General features: G+C 35.8%; 2 protein-coding genes across 6 annotated transcripts in view; both read left to right on the top strand.

Moving 5' to 3' along the window:
• Nucleotides 1–8,986, top strand: part of LOC135760373 (putative adhesion G protein-coupled receptor E4P) — a 76,037-nt gene extending 67,051 nt beyond the window's left edge. For 3 of the 5 annotated variants that reach the window (XM_065274340.2, XM_065274341.2, XM_065274338.2), the window contains 8 exons: nt 75–259; nt 2,069–2,233; nt 2,352–2,555; nt 5,033–5,265; nt 5,540–5,606; nt 5,682–5,773; nt 7,623–7,785; nt 8,088–8,985. In XM_065274340.2, the coding sequence (XP_065130412.1) occupies nt 75–259; nt 2,069–2,233; nt 2,352–2,555; nt 5,033–5,265; nt 5,540–5,606; nt 5,682–5,773; nt 7,623–7,785; nt 8,088–8,186 (1,208 nt within the window). In that variant the 3' untranslated portion in view covers nt 8,187–8,985. Of the gene's footprint in view, nt 1–74; nt 260–2,068; nt 2,234–2,351; nt 2,556–5,032; nt 5,266–5,539; nt 5,607–5,681; nt 5,774–7,622; nt 7,786–8,087 lie in introns of all 5 variants that reach the window. The other 2 variants (XM_065274339.2, XM_065274342.2) reach the window with 2 other exon arrangements.
• An 8,118-nt stretch (nt 8,987–17,104) lies between these two features.
• Nucleotides 17,105–19,028, top strand: part of LOC135786251 (adhesion G protein-coupled receptor E3-like) — a 10,281-nt gene continuing 8,357 nt past the window's right edge. The window contains exons 1-8 of the mRNA XM_073814587.1: nt 17,105–17,111; nt 17,357–17,548; nt 17,636–17,863; nt 17,954–17,985; nt 18,178–18,240; nt 18,316–18,499; nt 18,645–18,779; nt 18,916–19,027. Of these exons, the coding sequence (XP_073670688.1) occupies nt 17,105–17,111; nt 17,357–17,548; nt 17,636–17,863; nt 17,954–17,985; nt 18,178–18,240; nt 18,316–18,499; nt 18,645–18,779; nt 18,916–19,027 (953 nt within the window). The remainder of the gene's footprint in view (nt 17,112–17,356; nt 17,549–17,635; nt 17,864–17,953; nt 17,986–18,177; nt 18,241–18,315; nt 18,500–18,644; nt 18,780–18,915; nt 19,028) is intronic.

Below are 19,028 nucleotides of genomic sequence, written 5' to 3'. Positions count from 1 at the left end.
AGCAAATTTTTCTTATAGATGCTAATTTGGACTTTTATTGAGATTGATGGTGAACATTTTTTGTTCTTTAAAAGAAGGAAGGGCTGCTGTGTCTTTTATCAGCTACGGCTCGATGGAGGACATACTGAAGGCAGACTTCTTCAAAACATCAGATAAAAACACAAATAAAACCATGATGTCCAGTGTCATCTCAGCTACCCTTTATAACAGCACTGGAAAGCTCCTCGATCCAGTCAACTTCACCCTCAAACACATCAAAGTGAGTTACTCTAATTGGGTCTCATTCATGAAACACGAGCAGAACGAATTTTTGTTTAAATCGTTCGTGAAGTCCTTTTGGCATAAATTTTGCTATTCATGAAAATATTCGTATTTTCCAAATTTTAGTTGATACGAAAGAAATCTACACCTGCTCCCAGCCACGCGTAAATTGTGCGTTTAACATCCGAACGTTTTGCTCATTAATAAGGCTGTATTTTAATTCACCTTAGTCATGTACATATTACAAAGCATTTTGAAAAAAATATTATATACAATAATTATATAATTTTTTTCTTTTCAATTTTATGATGAGCTCCAGTAATAGCATCTGCAAACGAAACACTTTAATCAAATAAGTTATTGCTTTCAATAGGGCTGGGCAAACCAATAGCCCCTTAATTGTTACTGAATTGTATTCCTATAAAATGGCCAAAATCAGGCATAACATGTTTATGATGGCTGATATATCTATAGATTTGGCAGATAGAGTGCTGCGCAAAAGGCGTATTTTCAGAGACCACGCAGACTTACTTTCCGAGAATGAAGACTGGTAAATTAGTCGTTTCAGGCTACCCAGACCAGTTCTTTTGTAAAAATTTAAATCTGCTCAAATGTAAACTGCTTGTGTATTTCCTCTAAAATTATATTATTTTACCATGTTAGTTGGGCAAAAAAATTTTGAACTGTAGCCTTACTGTACCATCTGATTGTGTTGAAGTGCTTTCCTGCGAAGGAGTTTCGTCACTGTCACCATTGGGAATTTTACCCGACAGAGAGGTTTCGCCATTTATGCTAATGATGCGTTCATCACATATAGATATGCTCGATTACGATGATGGTGGTCCTCCTCCAGTTTGAATAAGATTTTTGAAGTTAACTAATTTGTTTTTTTGCAGTCAAGCTTCATGTCGAAGCATTTTCTTTTCACTTCTGGGACTGTTCAATTAACAGATGAAACTTCATTAACAGCATCTGTAATGTGCTGCCAAGCTTCTTTTTTTTTAAGACCCGAGATGTATATGCTTGAAAATAAAATGTCGTGTTTTGATCTGATAATAAAACTTAAATTTCTGCATCTGAGAAATTTTTCTTTTTCATTCGCTTTTAAGACGACATGTTAAAATCCTTGGTGTCATAATATGATGCTCATATATAGTTGTCAGTCGGATTTAATGGGCGGGATTTATGGTAATTGAGAATAAGCTTGCACGCGCGTCCCTTGTACGACTGACACACATTTAACTATCAAATCTGACGTTTACGAAATATTTGTGAATCAGGAGGAGAGTTTTCGGGAATGTCTGTTTACGTGCAAATCACTCACATATTAACTCATATATTTATGAATGTTTCATGAATGAGACCCATTGACTTCACAATAGAAAGAATAAAAGCAATGCATGAAATGTAATATGTAATATGAATGGCAATTAGAAACATCCCAAGTCACTCACTGAGTTGAGTCGAGTTGATCATTACTACTGAGCTTTCCCAGCAGATGTTTTGATGCAGATGTAAGTCTCTTTGGCGTCTGTTAAAGATGGTGGTATCTTTGCATGTTGGCTCTTACACTTTATATCCAGTAGTATAATATGTTTCGTATAGTTGCTTGAGTCTAAATACATTTTGAATGTGTAATAAACAACAACAAATCCTAGATGTTGTTTACTCTATAAACTTTATCTGCTGTTTTTGTGATATTTTTGTTTTGTTTACCATTGCATATTTTTTATCATACTTTTGCAAAAGACCTCTTGTGTCATTGGAGTCACATCTGACATGCATGTACTTTTCCTTTACTGTAAAGGAGTTAAACAACACTGGTAATCCTTTCTGTGTGTACTGGAACATCACTGAGTGGGTTGTAGAAGGTTGTTCTCTTGTAAAGACCTACAGCAACTACACCGTGTGTTCATGTGGTCATCTGTCAACATTCGCTCTCATCATGCAATTTGGCAGCCCACCAACAGAGGTAAGAGATTCTGACACAGGTGAGACTTCGTGGAAGAGAACATTAAGTTAGACTTTCAAGAGTTACAAGCAATCCATGCAGTACATTTTACACATTGTGTGGTGATGTATTTTCTCAGAATGATCTTCTGGAGAAGGTGAATTTGGTGGCTGTGATCGTGGGTCTGGTGTTTCTTAGTTTGGCTCTGTTGACTTTTGCTTTCTGTCGATGGAAACCTGGAGTGAACAATGTAGCTCGAATCAACCTCTGCATCAGTCTACTGTTGGCTCATCTTCTGTTCTTACTCACACAAAGCTTCCTGGATCCCATCAAACATTACAATGTGAGAATTATGCATGACATTGTCAAAATTACCACCGTGGCTCCCTCTACTGGCCACCAGAGGCTTCACTACACATGACCCTTAGGACTTTATATCTGTGTCCGAAATCACATACTCACTGAGTAGGTACTTAATTTCAATGAGTACCTCCTTAACAAGGACTAAAACATTATGTATGTATGTTCATGTTAGTATGGACATCATCCCCATGTTGACGTTATCAAGTGACCTATGACCTAGTAGACTTGAAGATCAAGAACTGACATCACAATACCGCGAGAGCAACTTGAAATCAGACTTCTGGAATCGCTCTCACGGTACTTTGATGTCATCCACCTGTCGGTTCTTGCAGCGGTGCATGAACTTGAACAAAATTCTCGCATACCCTTTTATGTATACTGAGGTTTCGGACATACAATTCGTTCGCCTACTGCTTTTTGTCTACTACAATATGGAAGTATGCGGCTTCGGATTCAGCCCATTTCCCTTGCACCGCAATGATTACTACCACACCTGCTGCTCATTTTCTTTACTATTTAAACCTTGCTCTCACATTGTAAAGTCTTGGTAGTGTCACAATGCATTTCTCACTTGATTTATGATTCTCTGGTTTTGTATTAATGGCTATTATCTGAGTCTGTGTACTCCCTGTTCTGCCTTGTTTGCAGTGTTATTTGGATTGCCTACCTGTGTATGACCTTCTGCCTGTTTATGGATTTATGTTTGTAGATTATCCTTCTTTTGCATTTGAATCCTCACCATTCGTGTCTTGGAGCAGTCTGTAACTGAAACCAGGGAATCATAGAAAACCAAGCGATAACCGCTCAGAAATGCATTGTGACACTAACAAGACTTCCCAATGTGAGAGAGTGAGAGCGGGGTTTAATAAGTCCAGATAATGAGCAGCAGGCGTGGCAGTAATCAGTGTGGTGCAAGGGATTATGGGCAATGGAGTCCTCAGGATAATGTGTAGTGAAGCCTCTGGTGGCCAGTAGAGGGAGCCACGGTGGTGATCGTGAAAGACAAACAGTGCTAAACAAATTTATCAGACCAACATAAAATATAAGGTTTGTGCCACGGGTTCCCTAAACGAAGTATTGGTGATTACTAAAATCATTTGTTTCTGTAATGGTTAATCCATTAGTACGTGTAAGCTCTTTAGTTACAGTAGCATGTCAAATGTTAAAATAGAATTGTTGTTATCCATGATTCTTCGAATTTACTGTTTTACAAAAAAGGTGGAATAATGGTAAAACACTTAATTTTTTTCAGATGCCCAGTTGCAGTTATTTATATACAGTCCTTGAAGGGTTAATTCACTCCAAAATAAAAATGTTGTCATTAATTACTCTCCTCATGTCGTTCCACATTGACAGCAACACAACGCCCATGTTTAAGGCTCAGAAAGGCAGTAAACACATCATTAAAATGTTGATTGAGTCTTCATTCAATAAAGTGATGAGAATAGTTTCCGTCTGCAAAAGAACGACTTCATTCCACATTTCCGAACACCACACGCACATAGACATGTCTTGGTCCATTGGTCCTTTTGCTGAGAAAACACACGTCCCACATTCACTTATATGTGTTTACGGCTCGCTCATGCCCGGACAAATATCGCCACTTGCATGCATCATGATGCGCTCGTGAGCGTGCGCAGGAAAAGAGAAATGTGTGAAGTCATTCTTTTGATTTTTTTGCACACAGAAAGTATTTCGTTGCTTTTTTGAATTGAAGTTGAACCAATCCATGCAAATTTTTAACCCTGAAGAACCCCCGGGGTCAAATTTGGCCAATGTTAATTGCTGCTATTCAAAATCTTGGGTTCTCCAGGGTTAATTTGTGTTCCAAAGATGAACGAATGTCTTACAGGTTTGTAAAGACATAAGGGTGAGTAATTAATGATAATTTTCATTCTGACGTGAAGATTTATAAATGTTTATTCAATGGGCTATACTGTATTCGATACTATACTGTGAGACCCCAGGAGCGGAGTTCTCTAATAAAAAAAAGGATCCCAGCTAAAAGAAAAAGGTTCTCCCTCTCTCTTTCTCTCTGCACTAAATGGCAGTGCTGTGGTTGGATAGTGCAGATAAAGGGGGCGGTATTATCCTATTCTGACATCACAATAGGAGCCAAATTACAATGACCCAATTTTTCACGTGCTTGCAGAGATCTAAGTTACTGGGTTGATCTTTTACACATTTTCTAGGTTGATAGAAACACTGGGGACACAATTTTAGCACTTAAACATGGAAAAGGTCAGATTTTCATGCTATGGGAACTTTAAACGTTGATTAGTAGGTACTTAATCTAATCTAGTACTGTACACACCCTCTCAGTATGCCATTTCGGACACAGGGATGGTCTAATGAATTTGTTAAGCATTGGACAGCATCTTTAAATGTGAGCTATAACTGACTGCAGTCTCTCCGTGTAAGAATGATTTATTATTTAATATCTTTCAATCTCATCAGGTGGTGTGTGCTGTGATATCAGGAGCTCTTCACTTCTTCTTTCTCTCCTGCTTTGTATGGATGTTCATTGAAGCTGTGCTGCTCTTCATCCGTGTGAAGAACCTATCACAGATCAGCTCCAGACAGAGGGCGGTGCTTAGCAGCAGATTCTTGATTGTGATTGGATATGTGATCGCTTTTGTTATAGTGGGCGTGTCTGTTGGACTGGTTCCTGAAGGCTATGGCAGTGATAAGTATGTATGAAGAGGATTAGTTGTTTAGATTAAAGAAATTGAACCTTAACTTAAAGGTATTGCAGAGGATTTTCTTTTTCCGGGTGGATCATCAAGACTATTGGTCCTCCTAGTTGTCAATCAGGAGTGTTGTGCAATTGCATTTTTTTTGCATCCTCCGCTACACCTTTAATGAATATTGCAAATATTTATTGTGTGTTAAGATCAAAATTGTCTCAAAATGTTCACCTGAAATAGTATTTTTGAATATTTATTGAGTGTTTTCTGTAAACAGATGCTGGATTAAACAGGAGAGAGGCTTCATCTGGAGTTTTCTGGGACCTGTTTGCTTCATTCTTGCGGTATGTTTTTGTTACAATTTGTCGTTTTAACCATTGGAAAACAAAGCTATTGATTTATTTGTTTTTTTCCTGCAGATAAACACGATTATCTTCATCAGTATCATCATCATTCTGAACTCAACTCTCAAAAAGCTCAACGCTGAAGTTTCACGGATGAAACAAACCAAGTAACATACACCCTGACAACCCATTTTTTAAGTCCTTCATGATGCTTTAATGACATCAACAAATGTCATTAAATGTGATTCTTAATCATTTTAGTCTGATCTTTATACTATGAGCTGCGTAGATTGTTTTGTGAACTTGTGTCCAGTGTAATGTGGCTTTGTACAGAGGCCATTGTTATTAGTTGTGGAAGTCAAGGTTATTAAAGTTTTGCTTTTTTTTAAAGTTTTATTTTAATATCGTTAAAAAAAATTCAATTTAAGTTTAGTTTTAGTTAGTTTCATAAATGGTTTTGTTAGTTTCAGTTTAGTTTTTATTTTGCAAACACATTTCTTTTTAGTTTTTATTTTATTTAGTTTCAGTTATAGTTTTAGTAATTATAGTTTAGCAGCTAACAGCAGCTATACTGTCTGACATATTTATCAGTTAACTGATGTTGCTGTCAGCCTCAGCTGACCTCACATGCATAAAGCGCCATCTACAGGTAAAGACTCATTAAAAGTTTGTAAACACTGCAACGTCTCCGGGTGGGCGGGGCTTAGCTGGAGGCAAAAAGAGGTGCAGGGGCGGACGCAATGCTGACAACTGTAAGCTAGCACATTTTAGAAGGGATTTATTTAACATGGATGCAGAAGAATGTTCAGAACTGTCTGAATATGTACAGTCACTGACTCTGCGGGAGCGTGACAGCTATTTTTGTAAATTAACTCTGTAACAGTTAGTTATTGTATCTTGTTCTTATTGGAAACATTGTAACCAGGTTTTGGATTTTCCTAAACAACATATTATTGCTTTCGGCTGGTTTGGGGAATTTTGTCAAGGTTTATTGTCTAATGCAGTGGTTCTCCAGTTCTCGCCCCCCCCCTCCAGAACATTTTAGATGTCTCCATATATAAAACAGCTGATTCAGTTCATCGGCTTGTTAGTATGTTAATTAAGGAAACATTTCAAACATTCTGGAAGGAGTCTAATGAGTGGAATCAGGTGTTTCATATCAGGAGACATCTAAAACTTTCTGGGAGGGGGGGCCGAGGACTAGGGTTGAGAACCACTGGTTTAATGTAACCTATCGCTGGATTAACTATGATTAGCAATGTAGATAATTTTAAGAGACCCTTCAAAGGATGGCAGACACATCTATTGCTGTATGCTTGTTAACATTTAAGATAGCTAGTGCGCTGAAGGTTGACTTATCTCCTACAAAACTTGCTGATTTGTACTAGATAAAACCAACACACCAGTACATATGCATAGATTATTTTACCTGATATGAAGTGTGCAATGCAAACACAAGCATTATTTATGATCGTCTCCGTCCATTCATCCACAATTGTCTTCTTTAACGTTATCTCTGTGAAGGAATGTCTGCCGGGATCCGCTAAAACTTTAGTTTTGAACCAAAAGTGCTGTTCCTTCTATTTTGACAGCCAAAAATACAATTAGATGACATTTTAAAATCAAAACCTCAAACTTTTAGCGCGCATGCTACAGTATGAGTTCTTATGTTTTGCCTCCAGCTAAGGTGGTGACGTCACAGTGACATAGGCGATTACGTCACGGAATGAGAGCTTATTTTTGATAATTATTATTTTATTTCAGCTAGTTTTTTAATAACTGTTGCTAGTTTCGTTTAGTTTTTCATTTATTATGAATTGTACATTTTATTTCAGTTAATGAAAAAAAATAGCTGATAGTTTTAGACTTAGTTTCAGTTTTCGTTTACGAAAATAACCTTGGTGGAAGTTGCTCATTTTACATGTAAGGGGTAAAATTTATGAAAAATACAAAATGCCTTGTAACAATCTGTAGAAGATATTAAAGACATACATGGATTTATTTCTCTCTGTGCAGGATTATGGTTTTTAAAACTCTGGCCCAGTGTGTGATTCTTGGTTGTCCCTGGATTCTGGGTTTCTTCACTGTGAACAATCAGATGATGGAGATTCTCTTCCTGATCCTGAACTCACAGCAAGGAACCTTCATCTTCATCATCCACTGTGTCCTCAATAATGAGGTAAATCATCACAGACTCATTCTTACCAGTCTCACCTCCACAACAACTATATGTTACCTGTCTCGTGTGCGCCTTTACCACTTTCACTTACCCAAGTTCATCGCTTCATCTCACACGTTTGTAACAGATATAAACTGTCACTTGTGCTCATACATTAATCTACCTCTCGTCTGACTGTGAACAATTAAATCAATCTAACATATACATTGCCAGTTAATCTCTGTCATCAAACATCTCATCTGTCTCAGCCGCAGATTCAGAGGTTAAACAAACTTGCTTCTCTCATCTCATCTCTTGTTCAGGTCAGACAGCAGTATGGGAAGTGGATGAGAGGTTTCTTTTTCAGAGACGAACCAAAAACCATCAAAGAATCAAAAACTGAGAAAGAAACTGTGGACTAGACTGTTCATGTTTAGTATGTTGTGAGCTCATACAAGAGCTGTTATTAAAAAACTGACTTTATTCATTACAGTGAAACACAGCTAAGCAGAATACATTTTAGATGTTACATTTTATATAGTCATAGTCTCATTAACTCTTAATGTTACTGATAAACATTTAATATATCATGTGTAACTTTAAACCTGTCTATACTCTACATGTAAATATAATATTTTCATTTGTAATTCTGAAAATTAACATTAGGATTTTAAAAAGTTAGGTTAATTTAGAGACGTACACTATCAGAAAAGGTTTTTAATGTTTGTAATAAAAGAATCACTTCTAAAAGAGATTTGTTGGTTCAACTTAACGCAAGTGTTTGTTGTATGTAAATTAAATAGTTAAATGTGAATAAATCAATTAATTTGTGCAAATTTGCATTTGTTATCAGGATGTATTTTGTATTGACCACATTTGTAGTAAAACAGCTTTTACAATTTATGTAGTTTTTTTTAGGGATGATTAGCATGATCCTATTGAGCAAAATGAGCACAAATAAAACTATAAAATATGTTTAAATCAAGAAAGGATTTTAGCAGCAGGGTTTCTGAATGTCACACACTGACTTGACACTACAATGAAAAATGATGAAGACAAACTCATGCTCATGCCAATAATAGTTATGTGGAAATACAATAAATGATTTGTATTGTTTATTTGTTATAAATAAATGTATTGCACAATTAAAACACTATTTTGTCTGCGTCATATTACTACAGATTATGCTTGATTCATTTTAAGTCACCCAAAAACTGAAAGCATGATAGGACCCATAATATGTGTGATTTATAAAAGGTCTATTCCATTGTTTATTGAATTGTTCCTAAAAAATAGCACTGCATTGTTTAAACATAAATATAAACTTTGAAAAGATATTTTTTGTTGATTACTGACAGAATCAAACCAAAACGATAATCTTATTTAAACAAATACCTAAAACAGTAAATTTAGAACTGAAAATAATCTTGAAGTGGAAATTTCCACAGCTGTGTACTTCATAACATGTCTAATAATGGCAAGCATCCAGTTTAATCACACTTGCTTATTGTTTAGTGATTGCACATATAGTCGATTAATTGCCAATGCAAATTTGGCTGGTGTTTGCTTCTTAAAACTTTAGTTTATTGCAGAATGATAAATTATATTTTTGTTTACTTTTCTTTTGTGTAATAGATTAAAATGTTCTCTTAACATATTTGCTTCTTTTCAATCAGGTGAGGATCAATGTTTGTATACTGTAACTCATGTCAAGTATTATCTTTACATTAATCATTAAGATTAAATTTCAAGTTGTTTTGGTTTTGCTCATGAGTAGCTGTTTATAATAATTTTCTTAAACATTATTATGTTTAACATTAATGCAATCACAGAATGTGCTGTAGAAATCCTCTCTCATCTAGACAAGTTGTTCCAATCTTTTTGCAAGCATCGCACCTCTTTTTTGCATGCCATTGCAACACCAAATTAAATAAAATTTACATATACTCACTTAAACATAATGTGTTTTTAATTTAACATATGTAGTAAGTACAATGACTATTGTCTAACTCCCAAGCAAATTTCACTACCCAATATAATAAAAATCTAGACTTCAGAGGTCTTAAAATACATCACAATTTTGACATCTTCAGATCTGGGTGTAAGACAAGAGGTTAATCAATCACCTTTGTTTAGTTTTTATGAAGAGACAGTATGTTTCCATCACAATGCTTTTATGCGCATACTGAAGTATCACATCAAAAACGAGTGATGGAAATGCCAAATTTTGATTAAAACCCCTTTTTTTCCTATTGAATATTATGATTATTTGAATACATGGTTTTCGCATAAAAAATGAATGCATTCTTGCATGTACATTTCAGGTTCTATACACAGTAAAATCCCCGGTGTTAAAGGGGTCATATGATGAAAATGTTAGCATTGCCCCTTTGTAGGTTTGAGCAAAAATGTGTCGTTTTGGGCGTGTTTTTTAAAATGCAAATGAGCGGATGAAGTGCAAACACTGATCACAATGATGGTGGTTTGTTGTAATTGAAACTCTATTGTGCTGTCAAGTCCTTCCTTTCTCTTTCTTTCTCTCTGCACTAAACAGCAGTGCAGTGGTTGGAGAGTTCAGATTAAGGAGGCGGTATTATTCTAATAAGATATCCTTATGACATCATAATGAAAGCCAAATTTCAATGACCTATTTTTGCTCACACCTACAAAGTGGCAATGCTAACATTTTCTTCATGACCCCTTTAAATAAACACTGTGGGTGTATATATAATCCACTTCCAGATGGGTGTTTAAAAAGACTGGTGTTAAAAATATAACACTGAAGCAGTGTTGAAATTAATGAGATAATGAAGTGATGATTAAGACATTAATGGTGAACACCTGCTGGTCATTCTGTCAAATTAACTTAATTTTAGATTTTTCCATGTCTTTAATTTTTTATTTTGATGACTTCTGGATAAAGTATTACTAAAATAATGCAGAAAGACAAAATATTTAAATGTATTAGATGAAATCCCCACAGTTAATTAAACACTATCATCATCTCTGTTTGAAAACTAAAATTACAACTTGCTTGCAGAGTTACATGGATGATAAGTTTAACTTCGATACAACTGCTGTAAATCTGGTTAATAAAGTTAGTCACCATGGTGCCGATTAGTGTTTCCTTTAGTTGGGTACTGGGTCTTAAAGTTTAGTGTTAGTTTTTTTCTGTTCATTGTGGCAGTGTGTTTATTAAACACATCTGTCAGAGCAGAGGAAGATGAGAGAAATGAAGTCTTAAACTGTTACTATGTTAATTAGTATGAACACATAAGTGTTGTGATTCAATGACCTCATACAAAAAAATAATCACTGAATATAAGTGTATATTATTATATTTGGCCCACCCCATGAAATCCATATAACCTTAAGAGTTAATATTTTTCACTGAAATCTAATCTGTGGTGTCTGTTAGACACACTAAGACATCAACAATCAGCCTATAAAACACAACCATGGTGACAATCAACAACAAAGCTTCATGCCGCAATGCATGCTGGGTACCAGGATTGTATAAAACTCATTCATAACTCTCATCATGCATTGTGACATGACAAAATTGTGCAAATTTCTTACCATTTACTGTCACCCTTGTTGAGATTTGTATCAGAAGTTATGATGTCTCTCTTAAGCAAAAAAACTAAACAAAAGCTTATTCAGAACAGTGTCATATTCATAGAGCATTTTTGTATTTGCATTATAGTCTTTATCATTTACTAATGATCAAATGTTTTAATGAATGGTATAGTACAATATAAATAAACAACCTCAGATGCTATGAAAAGTTTTGCCTCTACATCAAGCAATGAACAAACAGTCTTAATAAAACAATGTTACAATTGCTAAAAGAGGAAAATTAGTTTAGTGAAGGTCAAAGGACGAATGTCTAACTAAAGGAAACGTTAATCACAATAATGGTGACTTCAAATGAACTCATAAGAAACACAAACTTAAGATTTAATGTGATACATTCTCTGATTACATCACGTCAGAAAGAAGATTTGTCTACTAAATCATGTGTGTGGATGCTTGTATTTTGTTCTGACAGCAGTTTAGAAGTTAAATTTATCATCCTGGTTTAGAAAATAACGCTGCAAGTTATAATTTTAGTTTTTTTAACAGAGATGATGATAGAGAGGCAAACATGAAAGATTGCAGCTTTTGGAGTCATACACCCAACAATGTTCTTTTAATACTGGGGATTTTGCTGTATTCATCTATTGCATTTTGTCTTTCTTCATCGTTTTAGTATTACTTTCTTAGTAAAATTTAGTTAATTTGACACGGAATGACCAGCAGGTGTTCACCATTAATGTCTTAATCATCACTTCATTATCTCATTAACTTTAACACTGCTTCAGTGTTATATTTTTAACACCAGTCTTTTTAAACACCCATCTGGGAGTGAATTATAGTGTTTATTTAACACCAGGGATTTTACTGTGTAATTGTTTTATTAAGATTATATTTTATTTCAACAGCTGCAAGAAATAGCTAATACACTGAATAATCTGTATACTGTAAGCCTGTGGTTCAAAATATAATTTCAGGGGCCGTATTCACAAAGAATTTTAAGGCTAAAAGTAGCTCCTAACTGGCGAATTTAGGAGCAACTCCTAAAAATAATGGGCGTGTCACTCCTAAATTTAGGACTCCTAATTTTTTTTACTAAAAGTAATTCACGAAGCATTTTAGCCCTAAAAGTAGCACCTAAGTCTGGGACAGCTTAAAAGAAGTCGAGAGGACTCCTAACTCACTAAGACCTATTCACAAAGGATCTTAAAATGCCTTAGGTGCTGATCCTCCTTCACATGGACAGTTTCACCAACTCAAAAGCATTGCACATAACACTTAAAAGCACACTTTAATGTAAGCATATTGTTTATGACATTTGTTTCATAATTCATTACATTCATGACAAGCAGGAAGTTTTTTAGAATTACATGAAACAATAATGAAATTAAATATTTAATATTATAGGCATACCTGTTGCCATGCTAGTCTGTTTAAAGGCTGCAATCTCAACCCTCTACTGCGATTGTAATGCAATGCATACCACCGCCTCTCGCAGTCGTCCGGGGTCCGCGACACAAGCGGGAATGCTGCATTGATCTGCAACAAATCCTTTCCCATCAGTAATGCGCGGGTTGATCCGCAATGAGCGAATGACTGAGGTCACCCGCGGATTTTTTGCGGTCCGACTTACGGGCGGGTTAGTTGAAAACGTTGGTCGGGTGCCGGTTGTTTTGTACATTGACCCGCGCATCATTTTCTTGCATGTCTCATGCTTAGTTTTGCTTGATATCTCAGTGCCGAATTTCCCTCTTATTACGTTTCTTTTTTCCAGCACCAACTGGGACAGCAGCAGTAACTGATCCTGCATCCAGTTGGGCTTTCTTTCCGTTTTGGCGAGTTCATAATCCACCGTCATTTATTTATTACATTAGGATTCTTCAATATGGGCAACATTTCCTTGCTTTAAGTAGTCTATTTAGGCTAATAGGATGTCAATTAATCAAGCAAGTGTTAATGTAATGTTGTTTTTTATTATTAGGCAATTGGCGGTTTTCATTTGAGTATTAGGCTACCTTGATTTAATTTAATTTAATTCACGACTTTTCTTTAATATATGCATTTCGATGGCATTACTATTATTATTTTGTGTAGGACACAGACATATTTCGATGTTGTAATTCCATGATATGATGCGTCTGTGGGTAGGTTATGTTACACATCACAGCCCTGTCATCTAACAACCAATCACCGTGGTCATTGCGAGGCAGCTCGTGCATGAGAATTGACGTCATCCGTAGCAACGAAGACTCACTCTTAGTTTAGGAGTTATAATTTTTCCTTACTAAAAGTAGGTCTGAAAGGCGTTGTGAATAACTTTTAAGAGAAAACTCCTAGCTAAAATCTTTTAGTGTGATTTAAGAGTACTCTTAGTGGTAAGATAAAATGCTTTGTGAATACGGCCCCAGGAATATTAACATTTGAACCCCCCATCCCCCCCCCGCGCGTGTATGTATGGGTACAATATGTTTCTGTAAGCAAATTAGATTACTTACATCTGACTTTGAATGCAAATTTGAATTTGCTGGAAGAGGAGAAAGAGAAAAAAGGAAAAACAAAATGGTTATAAATATACCATGAGCATGATTATATAACTAAGTTCATAATAACACACTAGAAGATGTATTTTCTAAGTGATAAAATACTGTAGTAAAAATACAGGACAAAAATACAGGTCCCTTTTACAGGACACAGTATTTTACAGACAATTCCGTAAAATACTATAAACAATTTACAGATCTTTATTGAAAGGGTTTAAACAATATTTTCTATGCTTGTTCAATGAACTAAAAACAAATATACCTGTGAATGATGTGAAATGGTTCATAAGACATTTACATTTTCATTTTGGCATTTAGCAGAATTATATATATTCCTGCTCATCTGCAGGAGGCATGACAATTTTAGATGAAACTGAATATGTGTGTAAATGAGTGTGTAACTCATTTGAATTAAGCAGAGAGGAAAAGAGATGAACAAATATTTGCTTGTATTCAGTTGTGTCGGGTAAAGATCAGTGTATGTAACTCACTTCAGGTAAGATCAACTTAACATTAATACTTAAGATCAATTACAATGGTCTCATGATTCAAGACATAAATACTGCATTTTATATCAACATACCTGTATGTTTTGAAGTTACTTTTACTTTGTAATTTAAGTTAAACAATTTCAACTTGTTTTTAAAAGTTATGTCAACTTAACTCAGCATTTTGTTACAGTGTAGATTCATAGTCAACAGATGAAATCTAGTTGATAACTGCACTATGAAAAGTGAAAAGTTGGATCAACTTAAAAAAATACTTTAATATTAACTTAAAATTTTCATTTAAAGTGTTTTTCAGTTAAACGTGTAAGTTGAAACAACTTATTTTTTATTATTAATTTAATTAATTTTTAAGTTGATCCAACTTTTACTTTTTACAGTGCATATTTCACAAAACCACAATATAAACAATATATTACAAAGTCACTTCAATTGGTAACAACTAAAAATGTAAGTTTATTTAACTTTAGGTGAAATAAAACAAGAATGACTTTAGGTTTAGATTTTTTTAGGTGTTACCACAGAAAATTATTTTTAAGTTGATCCAACTTTTTATTTTTTTATATTGTACTTGTTTTGTCTTTAAATCTGTTTTAAGACTCTAATCTGGTTTTGTTATTAAAATAATCTAGTGTCGCGGACATATCATGGCTTCTATTGTTAACAAAGGTAAGATTTTCTTTTCTTTTGTGTAAGTCCACCTGTGGTGGAAATTCAGTTTTTATTGTTGTTTCAAGTACTCGTGCCCATCCCTAATTTGTAGGATGAGTAATGATGTCTGAATGTATCAGGATTTACAAACCAGAACAATTATAATGGTCAAAAATGTAAAAATTCTGATAAAAATAACTGACATAATTCAGGAATACAGCACTGTGTATATATGATTTATGGTTTACCCGGTTATTTGGTTAAGAGTAAGTAACATTATAATAAACTATATATATATTTTTTTAAGCAAAAAGGGAAATGACCTTGTTAAATCCTGTGATGAACATTAAGAGACATTTTTTAATTGAAATAAGGTATGATATTAAAGTTTTACATTTAAAGTTTTTTTTAAATTAATTTCTATCTTCTAACAGATGTTTTGAGAGGACTGTTGACTATCATCTGTGTTATGCCTTGTAAGTGTAAAGCAGTGTAAATGCATGAATCTACTGTACTGACACACAGTATACTTTAGCATACTTCACTCTCTATGAATTACATTTACATTTAGTCATTTAGCAGACGCTTTTTATGAATGTATTCAAAAGTTAAATACACTTGATATTAGGTCTTGTAATAATTCAGCCGTATTTAGTTCCCGTTCTGTCACCCACTCAACATTGTGTCGATGAAGTGACACTAGGGGTTTGACCTTGGGAGACCAATCGCTCTGATTTTCTCTAAAAAGGGCCAAGGAAAATTGACGAATGAAATGCGAATGGAATTTGCACTCCGCCCAGGAATCTGGTTATAAAGGAAGGACGGTTTGCCATTTATTCAGATTTTGTTCTTTGGATCGTGTGGGTAGGAGACTTAACCTTCCTAGGTCTTTGCCTCGTCCCCTCTTGGGATCTCTCTATCATCTTTTCTACACTTCAGGGACCAGAATCAGAATGACCTTAGAATCAGTCAAGCTCAATGCCCTCTCTCAGAAGATGGCCCACCTGATCGTGCTCACCTCTATTAAGAGGATTGGGGATCTGCAAACCTTCTCTGCCGCCAATGGGGGCCTTGGCTTTTTGCCAAGGTTCCTATGACTCCCTTTCGAGACCAGGTAGTGAATCTCCAGAACCTTCCTAATGATGACCCAACTCTTGCTCTATTATGTCCAGTACACGCGCTCCACACCTACTTAAATCATACTCAGAGCTTTAGATCTTCTGATCAGCTCTTTGTCTGTTTTGGAGGTCAGCGAAAAGGTAAGGCGGTCTCCAAACAGAGGCTCACCCATTGGATTGTGGATCCCATTTCTTTGGCATACCTGTCCCAGAATTTCCCCTGTCCACTGGGGGTACAGGCTCATTCTACCAGGGGCATAGCTTCTTCCTGGGCACTGGCTAATGGCGCCTCACTATCAGACATTTGTAGAGCTGCGTGTTGGTCTACCCCTCATGCATTTGCAAGATTTTATGATCTTTAATAAAAAAGGTATCGTCCCAGGTGGTGTCTGCTCCAAACACCTAACCCGGCCAATATCTGTGGGCCTTTTCCAACTGCACAATTCTCATCCCCTTGAATTCCCCCTTTAGCAATGAATCTGGGTCTATCTCCTCATAGGTCGGCTTGCGGAGAAGCAGACGTTATTCTTGGCGACCTTTTTAACATCTCCTGATTCAGGCTCTTACGATCCTGATATTTTTTCCCAACCTGGTTTTCTCTCGTAGACCTTGTGTCTTCCATGGGCGCACACGAGCTGTGGTAGCTCCAGTATGTAGCTTCCATTTTTCTTACGTTTCCATTTTTTATGTATTGTACCTGCCTGTGGTATGTTGTGTTCTCCGCATGTCTTCCAGAGCCAGTGTCTGGCTAGCGCCTTATGCCATGCTTCTGTGGAAGACTTTTTTTGTCTCTTTGGTACGGTTCACTTAACCTATCCACTGGATGGTTATTAACCTATGCAAAGTTCCCTGGCATGCAATGCTTGCTAGCTTCTCTTCGTCATAGCTGACAACATACTCAGTGTTGCTGCGTTTTTCATAGGGACCCTATTGGCACTTCATCTACACAATGTCGAGTGAGTGACAGAAGGGGAACATTTTGGTTACATCTGTAACCTCCGTTCCCTGGTATTCTTCAATATTCATTGGCCCTTTTCAGAAAGAATCAGAATGATTGGTTTCCCAAGGTTGAACCCCTAGTGTCACTTCATCGACACAACGTCTCGTTCCCTCATCAGGGAACAGAGGTTACAGACATAACCAAGACATTTTGTGTCTTTCCATATTTGTATTTGATTAATTTTTTCTTTCTCAAACTCAGGTTTTACAATCACCATTAAACAAAAAGCATCAGTTAGTCCAGTCTATGAATGTGGGCTTTATGAAGACACCTACATCTGTACTGGTGCTCAGTACCAATTGTACTGTAACACAAGTGTACATAACTTCTGGTACTCCGGTTATCTCAACCAGATCGCACACAGATGCAGTGGTTATGGCTGTGACTGTACTGGTAATACGATCACATGTACATGTACCAGTAACACTTCCTCCTGTTTCTGCCGTAATGATAAAAACAGCATCACTATCAATTCATCAGTTAGTCCTCGCTTTGACTGTGAGCTCTATAGCAACAGCACTTACATCTGTACTGGTGTTCACTACCGCATGTACTGTGATATAAATGACTATGAACTTCATTACACATTAAACCACCATCACTGCTTGAGGAATAACTGTGACTGTCAGGGTGATACGTACGACTGTGACTGCTATCAAAGTAGAAACTCCACCTGCCTCTGCACTACTGTCAGTCCCACAACTCCAGGTGAGTATGTTATTAATCTTGAATGTGGCTTTGAATTAAGACTTTTAATGAATTGCTGTATAAATGATAAAGTCACTCACACTTTTTCAGCTCTGAATCTCACACTGCTGAAGGATTGCACGGTAAGTTCAAATGAGTTTTTGAAAGCAGCCAATAATTACACTTTAAATAATGGTGCATGCATTGCATTTTTATTGTGCACTTTATGTTCTATTTATTTTGTGTGTGTGTGTGTGTGTGTGTGCGTGCTAAACCAAGTGAATAAACTTGAATAATCTAAGTTTTATTCATTGAACTCTATTTCTTTTTCAAAGGGCACAGAATGTTTAACCAATCTTCTTGATCTGATAGAGAACACTACAGAGCTCCCTTTGAATGTAAGTTTTTGATAAAAAAATAATGAAATAATCAAACATTTGTCAATTATTTATATTATGCATCTTATTCAATAGACAGTCACAGATCTTTTTGATGTGGTATTTAATGCTTCGGAGAATCTAAACTCATCATTGGATGACCCAAAGAAATTAGTGCAAGCAGGGAACCAGGTCTTAAAATCCAGTGAGAAGCTCGTCTCAATGTTGGTGAAGGAAACAAACACCAGTGATAGAGTCAGTTTTATTCGTGAAACTGTAGGTAAGAATAACTGAGCTCTGGAATCATGTGCCCTGGAAAATGTGAGAAATAACCTTTTTTAGATGCGCTAATAGCTGTAAAATGCAATGAAATGTTTTTGAAATAAATAAATGAACTGACATCCCTGTCTTTTTGAATAAATCAGAGGCACAAGTCTTCATGGTTGGACCACAGGTCACCTTAAATAAAACCAACCTCACCTTAGATCAAATCCCTCAGCTCAACACAACAAGTGCTTCAATAGACATTGACCTTATTGGAAATGCCTTGAACAACAATGGTATGTAAAGACTTTAAAAAAATCTTAAACACATCTTGTAATTATTGATGTTTACATGATTTCATTTTATAGGTGGAAATAGAATGTGGAATTTGATTGTTTTAAGTCTCTTTGCATTAAAATCTCTGTACCACAGGATCAGCTGCTGTGGCTTTCATGAGCTACAACACAATGGAGGACCTACTGAAACCAGACTTCTTCAACACATCAGATGACACAGTTAAAACCATGATGTCCACTGTCATCTCA

The sequence above is a fragment of the Paramisgurnus dabryanus genome, chromosome 4, assembly GCF_030506205.2.
Source record: "Paramisgurnus dabryanus chromosome 4, PD_genome_1.1, whole genome shotgun sequence".
Taxonomy (NCBI): Eukaryota; Metazoa; Chordata; class Actinopteri; order Cypriniformes; family Cobitidae; genus Paramisgurnus; species Paramisgurnus dabryanus.
This window is presented reverse-complemented; position numbering and strand designations above follow the sequence as displayed.